A 14,807-nucleotide genomic window follows, 5' to 3' on the forward strand; every position below is an offset into this window, starting at 1 on the left:
CATTTACTTATCCAACACACACACACACACACACACACACACACACACACACACACAGAGAGAGAGAGAGAGAGAGAGACAGACAGACAGACAGACAGACAGAGACAGAGAGACAGAGACAGCCCATCACAGTTGAAAGTAGAAAAAAAATCTTCTTATCTTCTTTCATGACTACTGTGTCATGGTATATTAGCTGAAAATTTAGCATATATGCCAGGGAGAAATAGTAGGTAGGGGGCCTTTGTATCTGTATCGGCAGAATGTATATGAAGCAGGAAGGGCAGGAAAAAAGACCATAAAATATCCCAGGGTGGAACCCGGATCCGATACTGCTTGTCCAGTACCAAAAGTTCAGCCCTGAAAATATGAATACAGGTAGCATTATACTGGACTGAACGGGTCATATAGGAATATATGTATACATATATACATATAAGCATGCAATAACAATTAGGGAGGGAAAGGCCATGAATTTGAAGGATAGTGGGGAATGGGTATGTATACGTAAGGGTTTGCAGAAAGGAAAGGGAAAGGGGAAATGACGCAATTAAATTATAATCTCAAAAACAAAAACAAACAAACAAAAAAACCCGAAACCACTGAGTGACCTTTTAACCTTTGCGCCTGCGCTGACGCCACGCCCTTGGAGCAAGGCCCGTACCACTTCTTTTGCGCACGCGCTTCTTAGGCTCACTTCCATCCGGAGAGGAGGGACTTCCTGTCCCCGTTCGCTTGACTGCGGAAGTGGAAACAGGCGGCTCAGGTTGGTCGGAGTTTGGGAGCCTTGTGCCTGTGCGCTCGTAGTGGTTTTCGCCTGGAAAGATGCCGGGACTGGCAGCCGCTAGCCCTGCCCCGCCTGAGGCTCAGGAGAAGAAGCCTCTGAAGCCCTGCTGTGCCTGCCCCGAAACCAAGAAGGCGCGCGATGCGTGGTCAGTGCGTAGCCCGGGAGCTCCGCTCCACTCTGCTCTCTGGGACGCTGGAGATGCAGGGGGACCCATAGTTTCGCTGTCCTCTCTGCTCCCTGATCCCGCACCTCAGTCTCAGTTAGGGGTCAACGGAGAGGGCACGAGGTTAGATTGATCCCAAGGTTCTCGTCCTTCATTCCTTACTACGATTGTCTTTTAGGCTTCTTAGGGATAAGACCTAGATAAATAGAAGTGCGTAAAGATGCTCCTTGATTTAAAGACATTTAAAATATGTGGAGACTTGTTACCAGCCAATACTATTACCACCAGCTATGATAGATTTACTAAGTCCTAGGTGTAAATTTTTCTTTAATAATTTTTTTCCCGAAACGTGTAAATAGTAGAACACAGGATACATGTCTGAAGGGATACCCTTTCCAAGAAGTTAAAAGTCCACCTGTCTGGGGCTGGAGAGATGGCTCAGTGGATAAAAGCCCTGGTTGACTTTCCAGAGGGCCTAGTTTTGATTCCCATCACCCACACGACTGTTAACAGTTTTGTGTAATTCCAGCCCCAGAAGAATCCGACACGTCCTTCTGGCTATTGCGGACACTGCACACACATGGCGTGCTTACCAAACACCTATACACGTAAAATAAAAACAAATTGTAAAACTTGTCTGCAGGATAGGTGACATTAATGTTTATCTACTTTATCATCAAGTTCACGAAAGGTTTTGTTTGGTCTCCTCACTTTTATGTAGCCTTGGTTCTGAGCAGATACTGATGTCCTCAGTGTGAATATGCGTCTCCATCTTCTCCTCCTATCAAAGTAGGAAAATACTCGTAGAAACAAATACGGATTCTCATGCTGTGATCTCATTACTGGAGAGACTGAAACAGTTTTCCTGAGCATCAGAGTGAGACCATGTCTCAAAATAAATAAATAAATAAATAAATAAATAAATACACAAAACGAAGTATTCTTTGGTATAGTAAGGTAATAAGAGTGTACCCAGTTATTTTATTATCACTACCTGTAAATGGAGAATTTAAAGATTGATCTGATACCAAGGTTCCTGAAATACCAAGGTACCTGCTTAAGGAGACTTTGGTGTGACTCAAGATTCAGAGCTTAGAAATCCAGGCAGGCTTTGAATCCTCTCCCTCCAAGTTGGTGACCTTATGCAAGGTACTTAACAAGTCTGCTTCACACGTGTGTTGAATGAGTCCAACATTTCTGTAAGGTTTAGCAGTGGGTGTCGGTGGTAAGGGAAAGCTAGCTGTTAACGGGACTCACTGTCACACCCAGTCTTCTCATCTGCTGGTAAGGATTTTAATAGGAGAACCTGTTCTCCACTCTTTCTGAGACGGGGTCTTGACGTGTAGCCCAAGCTGGCCTCCTCCTGAGGAGTCTCCTGTCTTAGCTTCCCAAATGTGATCACAGGCATGTTTGTTTACATGATTATAGACATTCTAGCTCTTGTAATTACTCTTCGGATTTTATCATCACAGTCCCTTTAACCTTCCAAAGAACGATTCATTTTGGTTGCTCATGGCCACCAGGTCTTTTTTGATGTTTATGTTGTTGGGGGTTTAATAATTAAAGGTAGACTTAGGTGTTTGGATGTAAGAGGAAAAGGAGAAACAGGAAGTTAATTCCTGTGTCATAATAGGACCAAAAGTTAAACTCTTTCCTTGTCATTTTATATAAATATTCAGTTTATTTCATTATAAAGAAATGTTTATTATTCCTTGGGTATAGACAAAAGGCATCATTTGCTATACATAATTACTTCATCTAATTAGAACCTTCCTCAGACAACAACAGAAACAAACTTTAAAGACCTTAGTTCTGTGGAACACGTTTGTGGGAACAGAACCATCTTAAGAGCAAACACAGAGCAAAGGAGCTGAGCTGGTTGGTGTAGTAGAGATCTGTTTGTAACGCCAGCTACACTCTGCATACGCCCTGTCTCCCTCCCTGTCACAGAGTCTCCATGAATGTGCTTGTCTATTTATAAGGTAACGAGCGCGTCTTATCTTATAGCATCATCGAGAAAGGAGAAGAACACTGTGGACATCTCATTGAGGCCCACAAGGAATGCATGAGGGCGCTGGGATTTAAGATATGACACGGTGAGTGAACTGTAATGCTTCAGGTTGAGTGTTACCTTGCAGAGTTAGCTACGAGGCAGGCAGCCTTCTCCGAATGGTACCTTGCCTGGTTAATCCAGCATGTTTAAGTAGCAGCTCAGTGCAGTTTCTAGAATGGGGTTGTAACAGTTTGGTGCCAACAATTTGAGGCACCCAGTAGATCTGAGACAGTATGAAGCTTTTGAGAACTGGTTTGACAAGAGCCGTTAGAGTTACATTATAGTCGGGAAGGTGCAGGGAGTATGGCTGCGGGAGCTCAGGCACACCGGTCTCCAAGGAAAAGGAGCTAAGTGGGAAAAGTGAGAAAGTCTCTTGGTTTCTTGTTTCTAATATGGGTCTGCAGTAGAAAGTGTTACTTTTTTCCAATGAAAATGGAAGCTTTGTTTTAAGCCAGGCCTTGTTCTAAGAAAACTAACACCTCAGACCACCAGTTTCCCAAGAACTTTGAGTCTAAATATCAATGTCGAGAGGGGTGCGCCCACCAAGACCACAGTCCGTGACTTCTGTTGGAAGCGCTTGCTTCAGGCGTTAACTTTGCTCACTAGTACACTTCTTTCTGGGTGCTGATTTAAAGTCTCGTTGGAGAGGCTTTCCTCAGTGCCCCATGTAAAGTAGTACCCTTCCTGTCGCTGTCCCAGTAGGCCTTCCCAGGTGTTATGTGGCCACATTCTCCAGTAGCCACTAGCAATGTATGACTATTAAGCACTTGAATTGGGCATAATGAGACTGGGGAATTAAGTTCTTAACTTATAAGAGGGCTAGTAGTCATCTGTGGTTAGTGGCTTCTGCTTTTGCAATCACCAGCTACATACTGAGCCTCTTCTTACAACAGTCGTCCTTGCTTCCCTCCGGCTGGGCTGTAAGCTCTGGGAAGCATCTGGTTTCACTGCCAGCATGTCCCAGCACCTAGACCATTGCCTGGCACAGGGTAGGATTCCCGGGATGGACTCAGCAGGATGAGATGGAACCTCAGCCTCGGGGCAAGCACCCTGTTTGTGCTGCTCGAAGGCCACATCTCACTGTCACCTCTTAGTGACAGTTGAGAGACACCAAGGCCACCTGCCATTTCATAGTAGTATCAAGCTGGTTTCTTTCTCTTCCACCTCGCTCTGGAATGTCACGCATGGCCAGTTGTGTTTGAAGTACAGGAGGGAGGAGATAAGGAGCTTGCCCTACCTGATAAGTCTGCCTGGAGGAGAAGACTATTTAAAGGCTCAGACCCAGCATCTGGGCATGGCTTTCTTCATGGTCTAGCTCTTTCTAGTCAGTTTTGTTAAGCTTTGCCTAGAGCCTCAAGGGGAATTGGAGGCACAGTAAAGGGTAGTGGTGGCATTAAATGATTTGCGTTCTCCAGACCAGAGGCAATTTGTCACTCCTAACAGTGATATTTTATTGCCAGCATGCTCATTTTAGGATTGCATGTTACCTTAATCTTCAGTACTAAAACTTATAATGAATACTAATTAAAAAGATCTGCTGCTGAAATGCATGAGAGTGTATACCTCAAAAGCCAAGCCTCTGACTGTAGTAAACTCCTGCACAGCTCCCTGCTCTGCTCTGAGGTGAGCTTGATAGACTGCTAGACCATGTCCAATGAGAACCTCTTCCAAGGAAAACATTCCACAGACTCAGGTTGCTCCAGCAGGGGTCATAAAAGTTCCTTAATTCAAAACCCTTCATAGATGTTGACAATATTCCCAAGTAAAACATCTTAATTGGACCTGACTGGCAGAGATGGCGTAAGTGTTGTTCTCTTCTACTCTGTGCAGCAGCGTCCCCATGCCTCAGAAACACCTAAGCAGCGTTCTCCAGAGATCCCAAGCCCTGCCTCACCTGCTGACTCGAGCTCCTAGACGACTTCCAAGCCCATGACATAAGCCTGCTAACGCTAAGGCAACAGTAGTGAATATGCTCGATGTAAAATAGCTGAGGACTTAACAGTAGCAAAGGCAGAGACTCAAAGCTAGAAAGGAAAAGTGGGTAACATGATAGAGAGTCTAGGCACTTTCCATTCTTACAACTTCTTCTCACAGAGAAGGCAGACAGCAGATTCACAACCTAATTAGAAGTAGCAGGAAGTGAGTGGCTCTTCCTGCTGGTAAGGGTCAAAAGAAACATGGGAAATCTGCTAAAAGCAATATAAAGTAATGGATATGCTAAGTTTTTGTTCATTTATTTGAATGTTTAAATGAGACACTTACACATAAATGATTTACAAAAGTATCTCAAGATAATGCATGAAGGGGGTCATTTCCAGTGCTTAAACCTAAAAACAAGACAGAACACCTAGCGAGACCCATGAAATGCCGGAATGCAAAAGACAGTCCCACTTGGCAGGCACTTGGCAGGGACTCCCCACCCAGAGAAGAACGGGAGAATGAGTCCTCCTTCACACCTCGGCCCTCTGTGAGCAGTACCTGAGAAGTACAGGAGCTGCAGGCTGTGGGGACGGGGACATCTCCAGGTCTGCTTCTGTGTCCTGCCCATGCCTTTGCTTAAGTGTATTGGTTCCCTTCAAGCTTTTCAGACAAAAAGGGAACTTAGGTGTCTGTGTCTTGGTGAGGCTATTTTCCTGTCTAAACCAAACAAAGGGAACAGGTTTAGGATGATCTTGAGTTAGTCTTAAGAATTGGCTGCCTGAGTGACTGTCATCTATTCAGTGGTCTTCTCCATCTTGCATAGCGACTAGGGTGGTGTGTCCTAGCGAGAAGCCTGGCAGGCTGAGACTGGGCCAGCAGCACTGTCCCCTGCTGCTCTCCCTTGGGGTCTTTCACTGTGGCTGTTATTTGCTCTTGGGTCAAGGAGGAGCTTCCTGCAGGAACAAATATGGAACTGACCTTCCTTCTACCTTTAACACGGAGCGAGACCAGTTCTTGAAAGAGCAGACTTACAGCCCTCTTTACTTAATGTCTGGAAACACACCGCCTCACCAAAAGCTCTAAATGTCAGACATTGCAACCAGCAGTTGCAGGGGAGTCGTCAGTTAAGCTGGGCTAGAGTTTTGACTGGTTTAGAACAATTGTGACAATTACTTAATATTTCAGTGAAGCATTTATTTCTGATGGTCCTGAGTCCGTAAATCCCTAGGTCCAGTTTGGTGTCTGAACTCTGACTTTCTAAAATCAAATCTCTTCTGTAGGTGGCCTACTTTGTGAATGAATAATCCTTGAAGAATGAAGAAGAGTAAATATTTTGGAAGTTCTTTGATGAACATTGATAAATGGATAAAGTATTTATAATTTATTAAAAAACAGAAGGAAAGAAAATATGCTGAACCATCTTTGTTGTGTTTCTTTTTCTGTTCCTCGCATACTCACTTCACTTTTAGTTCGGTTTCCTTTTTCTCTAGTGAGTATAGTAGCAACTCCTGTGCCGTGACTTTCTTTTGCTCATTATTGTGACATCATGGGAATTTGAATAGTTATTGTTAGGAGAAAGCAGATTCTTCTTTCAACCAGTAAAATCTCCAAATTTGGGTATATAGAAGTTGGAATGAACATCTTTTATCTGTTCAAAATGATGTCACAGCCATATCATCTCAGTCAAGACTCCTTGACCAGTTGTGGGATCGTGTCTGTAATCCCAGAGCAGGGGGGCTGCAAGTTTGAGGGGATTTTTTTTTTTCTCTCTCCCTTGTCCCTCTCTATCTTTCTTCTCTCTCCTGCCTGCCTTCCTTCCTTCCTTCCCTCACTCTCTCTAACTCTTAAGTGAAGTAGTCTGGCCTGGAAGATCCCAACTATTTGGCGAAGTTACTTTGTGTGTGGCCAGTTATATGGTAAGATAAACTAAAGGCGCCGGGCGTGGTGGTGCATACCTTTAATTCCAGCACTTGGGAGGCAGAGGCAGACAGATTGCTGAGTTCAAGGCTAGCCTGGTCTGCAGAGTGAGTTCCAGGACAGCTAGGGCTATACAGAGAAACCCTGTCTGGAAAAACCAAAAAAAAAAAAAAAAGCTGAAGGCAGTGTAGACCCTAAGGCCAAGATAGCTGCCTATTTTTGAGAACCTGGTCCAGGCTGGTTGATTGATGCTAGAACCTGGCTAGTCATGGAACTGGGGCTGTAGCTCATGTCAGAGTGCTTGCCTAGCACACACACAGCTCCTAGCACCAGATAGCTCAGAGATATCTGCCGTGGAGATAGCAGAGTAGGACCCGCTTACTGAAGCAAGCTTGTGACCTGGGAGCTGCTAAGGTGCTAATAAAGCAGCTGCTCATATTCTGCCTTTTAGTGCATTGAGTTGAAAACCTCAAACACAGACTAGAGAGTGAACTTAGTGGCAGAGAACTTGCCTGGCATACACAAAGCCATGGGTTCTAACCCCAAATAGACCCCTCAAAACCAAATGTGTGGTTGATTCCTTTATAGAGTAAAAGCTCAATTAGATCCTTCAAGATCCTGGCCTAATTAATGGTTAAGTGTGTGGCCTTTTTCCATTTGTTTGTTTATTTGTTTATTTTTATAGTAGGCATTGTTGTGAAGGACCTAGGTCTTATGCAAGCTAGGCAGATGCTCTGCCACTAACTCGATCCCTAGCTCTGTTTTTACCATTTATACTATGATTGAGACAGTGGACCATACTGGACTTGGACATACTCTGAGGCCTTGAACATGGGGTTAACAGCCAGCTGTGTGCTATCAGTAAGTCACAATGGATCTTTCTCATCTCAAACAAACAAACCCAATATCTAACTTAAGTTTTATGACCATAAAACTAATGTAATTTATGAAGCAACTTGCCACGTACATTCAGTGCTACTAGTGTTCTCTGTTTTATCTTTTAGTCATAGTTTTACTTAATATTCGTTTGAATATATATGTTTTAATAAATGCTGTGTGGCTGATAGAGACAGCTATGAACTAACTTCCCATCCAGCCCTTGGAAGATTGTTACTTAGACTGCTTGCATATACCCTAGACCACAAACTGGAAGACATAACCCTGGCAGCTGATGCTAAGTTTAAACAAACTGTCCCTGACATATCCTCTGTATTTGTATTTGGAGGGAGGTGAGACAGTCTCCCCTTACAGCACAAAGTAGCCTTAAACTTGATTCTTGCCTCTGCTTCCTGCACACTGGACTTATAGTTATGTGTACTCACACTTGACATGTTTTTAAAAGCTTTATTTTATGGGTATGATTTATCTCCTGTATGTATGTCTATACCACATGTGTACTGGTACCCTCAGAGGCCAGAAGAAAATATTAGTTCCCCTGGAACTGGAGTTACAGAGCCATTGTGTGGGTGCTGAGAACTGGACCTGGGACTCTCACAAGAGCCACAAATACTCTTAACCACTGAGCCATCTCTCCAGCCATAGTTATACATAAAGTAGAAACAAAACTATTTTTATATTTTTCAAATGTACTCTTCTTTACTAATGAGATTGTAATATCTTTTTCCCTTAATATTTTACTCAGTTAATAGAATTCTGCATCATTAGATGTATGAATTATTCTATGGCTTACTATAACTTAACTGGAATTTTGTATGTATATTTACTATGTGTCAGAGACAACCCCCCCCCCCTCCATCCCCCATAGAATTGCATCTCAGGCTGAGGCAGGTGATGTCAGATAGATACTGAGTGTGCGTGTGTCTGTGTCTGTGTGAATATGTTTTGTTGTTGGCTGGTTTTGTGCCTGTGTGAAGAATAAATCACCTGAAATCCACTGGTCTGAAGGTACCTAGAGGTTCTGCATGTTTTCAAGACTACTGATGAATACTGCCCAATTCATATTTAGAAAGGCAATCTCCACGTGTTCCCTCAGCTCATAGGCAACACACTGATACTTTAACCTTTTCCAGTTTGATAGTTTCACCTGATTTGTGAGCAACTGAAGCACTTCATTGAAAATGTATTTCAGAAGACCCTCCAGCCTACCCTGTGCTAGTGCACAGCCTTCCTGGAGACAGTATGCAGCATATCAGGAATAATATGAAGAGATACTCGCACAGTGATGGAAAGATAGATGACCATGGAATTCTGAGATACCTCTTTTCTATGTCTTCCTTATGCACAGTAATTCCTAAACTCGTTATAGATACATTTATACTTTGTTTAGCAGTTTCTTTGTTTAACCTAGAAATATTCAACTTTGAACTTGAAATAGGCCCGTATCCCTAGGCAGGGCCACTCCTAGCATTACCCCGCCTTCCACACGTGATGCTTTTAGAGAAGCTGTAATCTCCACTAGACAGGTGAGTTGAGTTGAAATGTTTAGGGACAAGGAAGTTATCCCGACCAGGATAGTTGATGACCAGGGGTGTGTCTAGATCATCAGAATCTAGGCCCAGTGCACACTGCACCAGGCACCTGATAACGATTCAATTTGTGGATATGTGTTCATTCACTACATAGTTGGTAAAGGCTGATAATCTGTAGGAACAGCCCTAAACGGTGACTTATGTGATCTGAGTTACTGCTTGCTCTGTTAGACCAGAGAATGATCTATGATTTATAACTGCTTTCAGGTGTGACTGAGTGAATTTATTACATATATGGTAAAGAAAGGTCAGAGAACAAATAGCAAAATACCATCAAAGCAGGTGCTCAAAACACCTAGCATCCAGCAGAAGTGAACAAGGAAGCCCTACTGAGGCAGCAGGCTGGTGCAGGCTGCTGCAGAGTCTGGGGAGGGCGGTCTCCTTCGTGAAGGAGCCAATGGCCACAGAAAGGAAGTGGCCTCGGATGAGCTGCTTACAATTTTCCAGCAGAAATGGCGTGGGAGGCCAAGGCGGATGGAGTTTCTGATTGAGAGGGTACTTCCAACTTCCCATTTCCAACACGGGTGGTTTTTCTATTATGGGAAAAGAGTAGTGATCTCTGTGGGGAACAGGTCCCACTCAAGCTGCTTTCAAGGGCACAATTTTAAATGCCCTTGTCTGCTTGCCTATCTCCTTTCCTTGTTTCTGAGCCAGGAGTCCAGCCTGACCCAGGATGGATTTTGGAAGACACTTGATGTAAACATGCGAGTTCAAAGCAGCAGTTCTCAACCTGGGGGTTGCAACGCATGGGAATGTTGAATGACCCTTTCACAGGCCTAAGACCATCAGAAAACAAATACCTACATTACTATTCATAACAGTAACACAATTACAGTTATGAAGCAGCAAAAATAATTTTATGGTTTGGGTTACCACAACATGAGGAACTGCATTAAAGTGTCACAGCATTGGGAAGGTTGGAAAACACTGGTCTACAGTGTGTGCATGGGGTGGAGGCAGGGGAGTGGCAATGGCACTTCCAGAGCCAGCTTCTCAAAGAGCTCACACAACACATGACAATTTACCAACATCCGTTATATATACACGGCCTGCCCTCCAGGCAGAGACACGCTGAGTAAGAGGGTACTGTTTGAACTCTGGTGTGCTCAGTGCACGAAGATTTATAAGGTGAGTACTCTGCCCATAAAGAGCTTCTAATCTGATGAGTACATAAGTATAATCAGAAACTAAAATCTGAATGTTTGATATTGTGATGGGTATTCAAGGTGCTTCCCTCAAGAGTTCATATGTAACTCTGCCCACAAGTTCTTTTATTTAGCCACTAACTACTTAAGTGCTGGGACGTGGCTCATTGATAAAGTGCCTGATTCACAAACATGAAGACTTGAGTTCCCATCTCCAGCCCCATATAACAGCCAGGTTTGAAACAGGCAGCTCTCCAGAGCTAGAGTTTGCTAACCAGCCAGTCTAACCAGTCTGAGCTCCAGGTTCACTGAGAGGCCAGTCTCAAAAAAAAAGTGTGTGTGTGTGGGGGGAGCAATACACTATTGATCTCTAACCTCGACATGCATCCACATGAATGAATATATTACACACACACACACACACACACACACCACGTAGTGTAATGACACACAACTTAAATTTTTTTCCATATATGTTTTGATCATACTTACTTCCTCCTCAACACCTCTCTTATCCTCACTCACTTTCCTATTCTTTCTCTCTAAAAACAACAACAAAATCAACAAACACACACACACAAAACATGGAGTCTGATTTGTGTTGGCCAACTAATCCTGATCGCAAGGCCTGCCTACCTTGGAACATGGCTGATATACCCAGTGTCATTTCATTGAAGAAAACTGACTTTCCCTCTCCTGGCAGCTATCAGTCGGGTTTCCCAGACACAGCAGAGCCAATGCACGTAGGAACTCAGACTGACAGCATGCACAAGTGCAAGCCAGCCCACGGCCTACCTCTAAGAAGGCACGTTGCTTGAATCCCAGCACTCAGGGCAGAGGCAAGTGGATCTCTATAAGTTCAAAGCTAGCCTGTTCTACATAGTGAGTTCCAAGCCACCCAGTGCCCAGTGCTACAGTGAGATATTGTCTTTAAAAAAAATGTAAAAATGTAAAGCTCATTGTAGTTTCATCTTATGTTAAGTTCAGTAAGTTCAACGGCAAGCGTAGAAAATCCCCCATCAGGGAAAGTGAACACAATTGTGAGAGTCAGAGTTGAAGCAACAATTGTACCTGGTACCTGGTGCCATCCAGCAGGTGGACTGTCACAGAGTTTTCTCTTCTAAGACCAGTGAAACCATGTGTATACTTTCTTGTTCAAGACGGGTAGAAGAGGTAGTTTCTTCCCCCAGATGTGATATCGTCAACTCCCCCTTTTCAGTATGACTGAGCAGTGCTGCTATGTATGTTTTTACAAAAACAATGGTTGTCAGTGGTACACCTAAGGCGAAATGGTTTGAGCAGGGCTTGCACCTTCCATGTCTTGTTAGATCTTTGGACAAAACTGAAATTCTGTTTCACAGGAGGAAAGGGTAAATGGATATTGAGTACGAAACCAGTGTTCCATCTCACCCTAACCATCCTGAATGGCCACATAGAGTGCATAAGATCGGTTCATCCTAGAGTTGAAGAGAAAATTGAAGAGTCAAAGAGAAAGTTGAAGAGTCAAAGGGAAAATTGGGTAGAGGATGAGAAATCCACGCCCGGATTTGTAGAATCCAATAGTCAGCAAGAGTTCAGGAAGCTGTTTCCTGAAGAAGAGTCTGTAGAACAGTAGTCCCCCACCCCCACCCCCGTGGGTCTCAAACCTTTTGGGGGGTCAAATGACCCTTTCATAAGATCATCCAAGACCATCAGAAAAACAGAGATTTACACTGTGATTCACAACAGTAGCAAGATTACAGTTACAAAGTAGCAACAAAATAATGTTATGCTTCGGGGTCACTACAGCATAAGGTGTCGTAGTAAAGGATCACAGTGTTAGGAAGATTGAGAACCACTGCTGGAGAGGATCTGAGTTAGGACATATTCAGCTCCAAGAAGCAGAACAGCCAATTCCAGGCCATAAGCAACACAAATATGTCCCTCACTCTCCAGCCTGGAGTTAGGAGACGGGAGGTTTCACATCTGTGACCATGGCCAAGTCAGACTTTGAACAACTTAAACTGCTGCAGTTCATCTTTGTCCTTCTCATCCTGAGGCATGTTGTCTACTGACTATGGAACCTGCAAGTGTCACACTGTTGTACAGTTGTATGAAAGGTAGCAGGGTGCAAGTGTTACATTGTTGCACAGTTGTATGCAAGGTCACAGGCTACCTTGTTAGCAATGTGCCTACCTTCTATTCTGGGCTTGCCCACACATCTGTACCCTATTCTTGGCATGCCCATCGGGAGAGCACCTGAGCAGATTTCAGACCTCCTTAAATAATCCTCCCCCTCTGCTTTTTTATTTTTCTCCTTCTTCTTAGAGTCCCCACCAGAGATTTTCCTTTGACCCTCTAGTCATCTTTTATGAGATTTCTGGGGTTTTCCAGGTTAGTCTTCCCTCTAGATTAAAAACTTCCCTGAAGGGGATTGGTTTTTTTCTATTTCATCTTTGTCTTTTGTTACTACCTCACAGCTGTCTAAATAAATGCTTATTAGCTTAAATCATCAAAGGCCTTACTTCTGGTTTTTTCCACTGTGTGTACACTTTCATGTCTGTGGGTTTCCTCAAAAGGACATTACTATCTTAATACATACAATATATTTATTGTCTTATCTCTGTCAACTGACTTTTAATTAAAAAGACCTAATTTCCTGTTATTGTAGTCTGCTGATCTATGGACATCAATCTCACACTGAGACCCACAATGTAGTTAGGTCCTCTGTTATAATGCACGTATGTAGGTGCTTAGCAATGCCCAAACACCTGGTAGACCTGTGTAGTGGAAAATTACAGTTAGTCTCATGCTGACAGGGCTTTAATCACCACTCACATGTTAACCCTGTAAGTTTAGACAAGTTCCTTAGCTCCGCTAAGCCTTTTTCTTCTAGTTAAAAATGGGGGGGGGGGGCAGGGGGGGAAATCTCTGTGAGTCTGAAGCCAGCCTGGTCTACATATTGAGTGGGAGGGGGGGAGAGACTATACAGTAAGACCCTGTCAAAAAAATTAGATGATAGAATAATATGTTATATCTTGTTAGCATTAGAAAATGGTAGCGGTTTGGTAAATGTTAGTGAATGTTAGTCCTCCCTGCTCAGTTCTTCTCGGGTGGATGGACAGGGACAGTGGAGAAGGGAGCATGGGTTAGTTAACCTGCCTGTCTCTTTAAAGGGTCAGGGCCAAGCCAATGTCTTGCTGACCTGCTTTGAAATTCTATCTTGGAGCCTTGGTTGCTTCTTTGTGCCTGCCCATTGACAGCTGGCAGGGACTCCAACCCCAGCAGGGAGCCCAGTTGCCTGAAGCACAAACAGCTGCTACTAGCTAAAGTAGGCAAGTTGATTGGGAATCAGGCAGACGACAAAAAGAGGCATATGGAAATCCCCACTCCCCACTGAACACGTGATGTCACAGTCACACCTGTAACCCCAGCACTTGGGAGGCCAGGCAGGAGGAGTCCCAAGAATTCCAGGACAGCCTAGACTGCCAAGTGAGTTCCAGGTGAGCCTGGGCCGAAGTGACACCCAGGCAATCAATCAATCAATCAATCCAAAGAAAATTCCAGAAAGGCACCCAAAGCCTGCTGTGAGAATCTTGTGGTGCTGTGTTCTCCAAATGCCCCAGCCCTTTCTGTACCAATCTCCAGAGACAGCGAAGTATGAAGCCATCTGCAGATCAATCGATTCCAATTAAAATTTTAAAATGTCTTCCTTTAGCATGGCAAGACCTTTCTAACTTCAGTAACTAAGCTTCTACTCTCACCAGAGAGAGTCTGCTCTCCCTTCCACCTCACCCCTCAGCTCTGCCCATGTCGCCCTTCTTCCTGGGTCACGCTGTTCTTTAAACTTAATTTGGTAATTTGTTGCAGGCATCGAGTTGTCATTGTTGTTTGTAGTCTCACCCTTATAAAGTGACACTCAGGTCACAGTGTACACTGAACGTTGAGACAGAAGCTTCAGTGCCCCATTTAGCTTCCAATTTCTCCTCAGTGTTATTCAGGTCAGTGAGTCTCCATGGAGTTAGGGTTTAGATAGTTCTAGGCAGCCGAGCACTAGCCTAAAGCCTTGGAACAACAGGGCAAAGATGCTCCCAACCCCCAGGAAGGTGCTCCTGACCCCAAGAGCCAGGATGGAGACTCAGCAAATCCTCCAGAAGTCAGCAAGTCAGGTCTCTTGGCTTCCATGTTTGCACAGGCCACATTTGCTTCCTGGCCGTCCAAAGTTGATCCCCCAGGTTCATTTAGATGTTCCTTGAAAGTCATCAGACATCTTAGGATTGTGGAGTCGGGAGTCATGGGTCCAGTTCAGCATTTCTGCTTACTGTGAACCCCGCTTAAAACAAGAGTATTTCGTTTG

At 44.0% G+C, this 14,807-nt stretch overlaps 1 protein-coding gene across 1 annotated transcript; it reads left to right on the plus strand.

The window, feature by feature from the left end:
- Window positions 1-720: 720 nt before the first annotated feature.
- LOC110330051 (cytochrome c oxidase copper chaperone) lies at window positions 721-6,327 on the plus strand. The gene is made up of 3 exons (XM_021209982.1): window positions 721-929; window positions 2,955-3,043; window positions 6,201-6,327. Exons 1-2 carry the CDS (start codon window positions 823-825, stop codon window positions 3,037-3,039), a joined length of 192 nt encoding a protein of 63 aa, XP_021065641.1. The 5' UTR covers window positions 721-822; the 3' UTR covers window positions 3,040-3,043; window positions 6,201-6,327.
- The last annotated feature ends 8,480 nt before the right edge of the window (window positions 6,328-14,807 follow it).

The sequence above is a fragment of the Mus pahari genome, chromosome 12 (genome assembly GCF_900095145.1).
Source record: "Mus pahari chromosome 12, PAHARI_EIJ_v1.1, whole genome shotgun sequence".
NCBI lineage: Eukaryota > Metazoa > Chordata > Mammalia > Rodentia > Muridae > Mus > Mus pahari.

Bases quoted from the DNA above. Each gene is read 5' to 3' on its own strand.
- LOC110330051 (XM_021209982.1), top strand. From the start codon at position 823: ATGCCGGGACTGGCAGCCGCTAGCCCTGCCCCGCCTGAGGCTCAGGAG. The intron at 930-2,954 runs GTCAGTGCGTAG...CTTATCTTATAG, and splicing joins AAGAAGGCGCGCGATGCGTG to CATCATCGAGAAAGGAGAAG.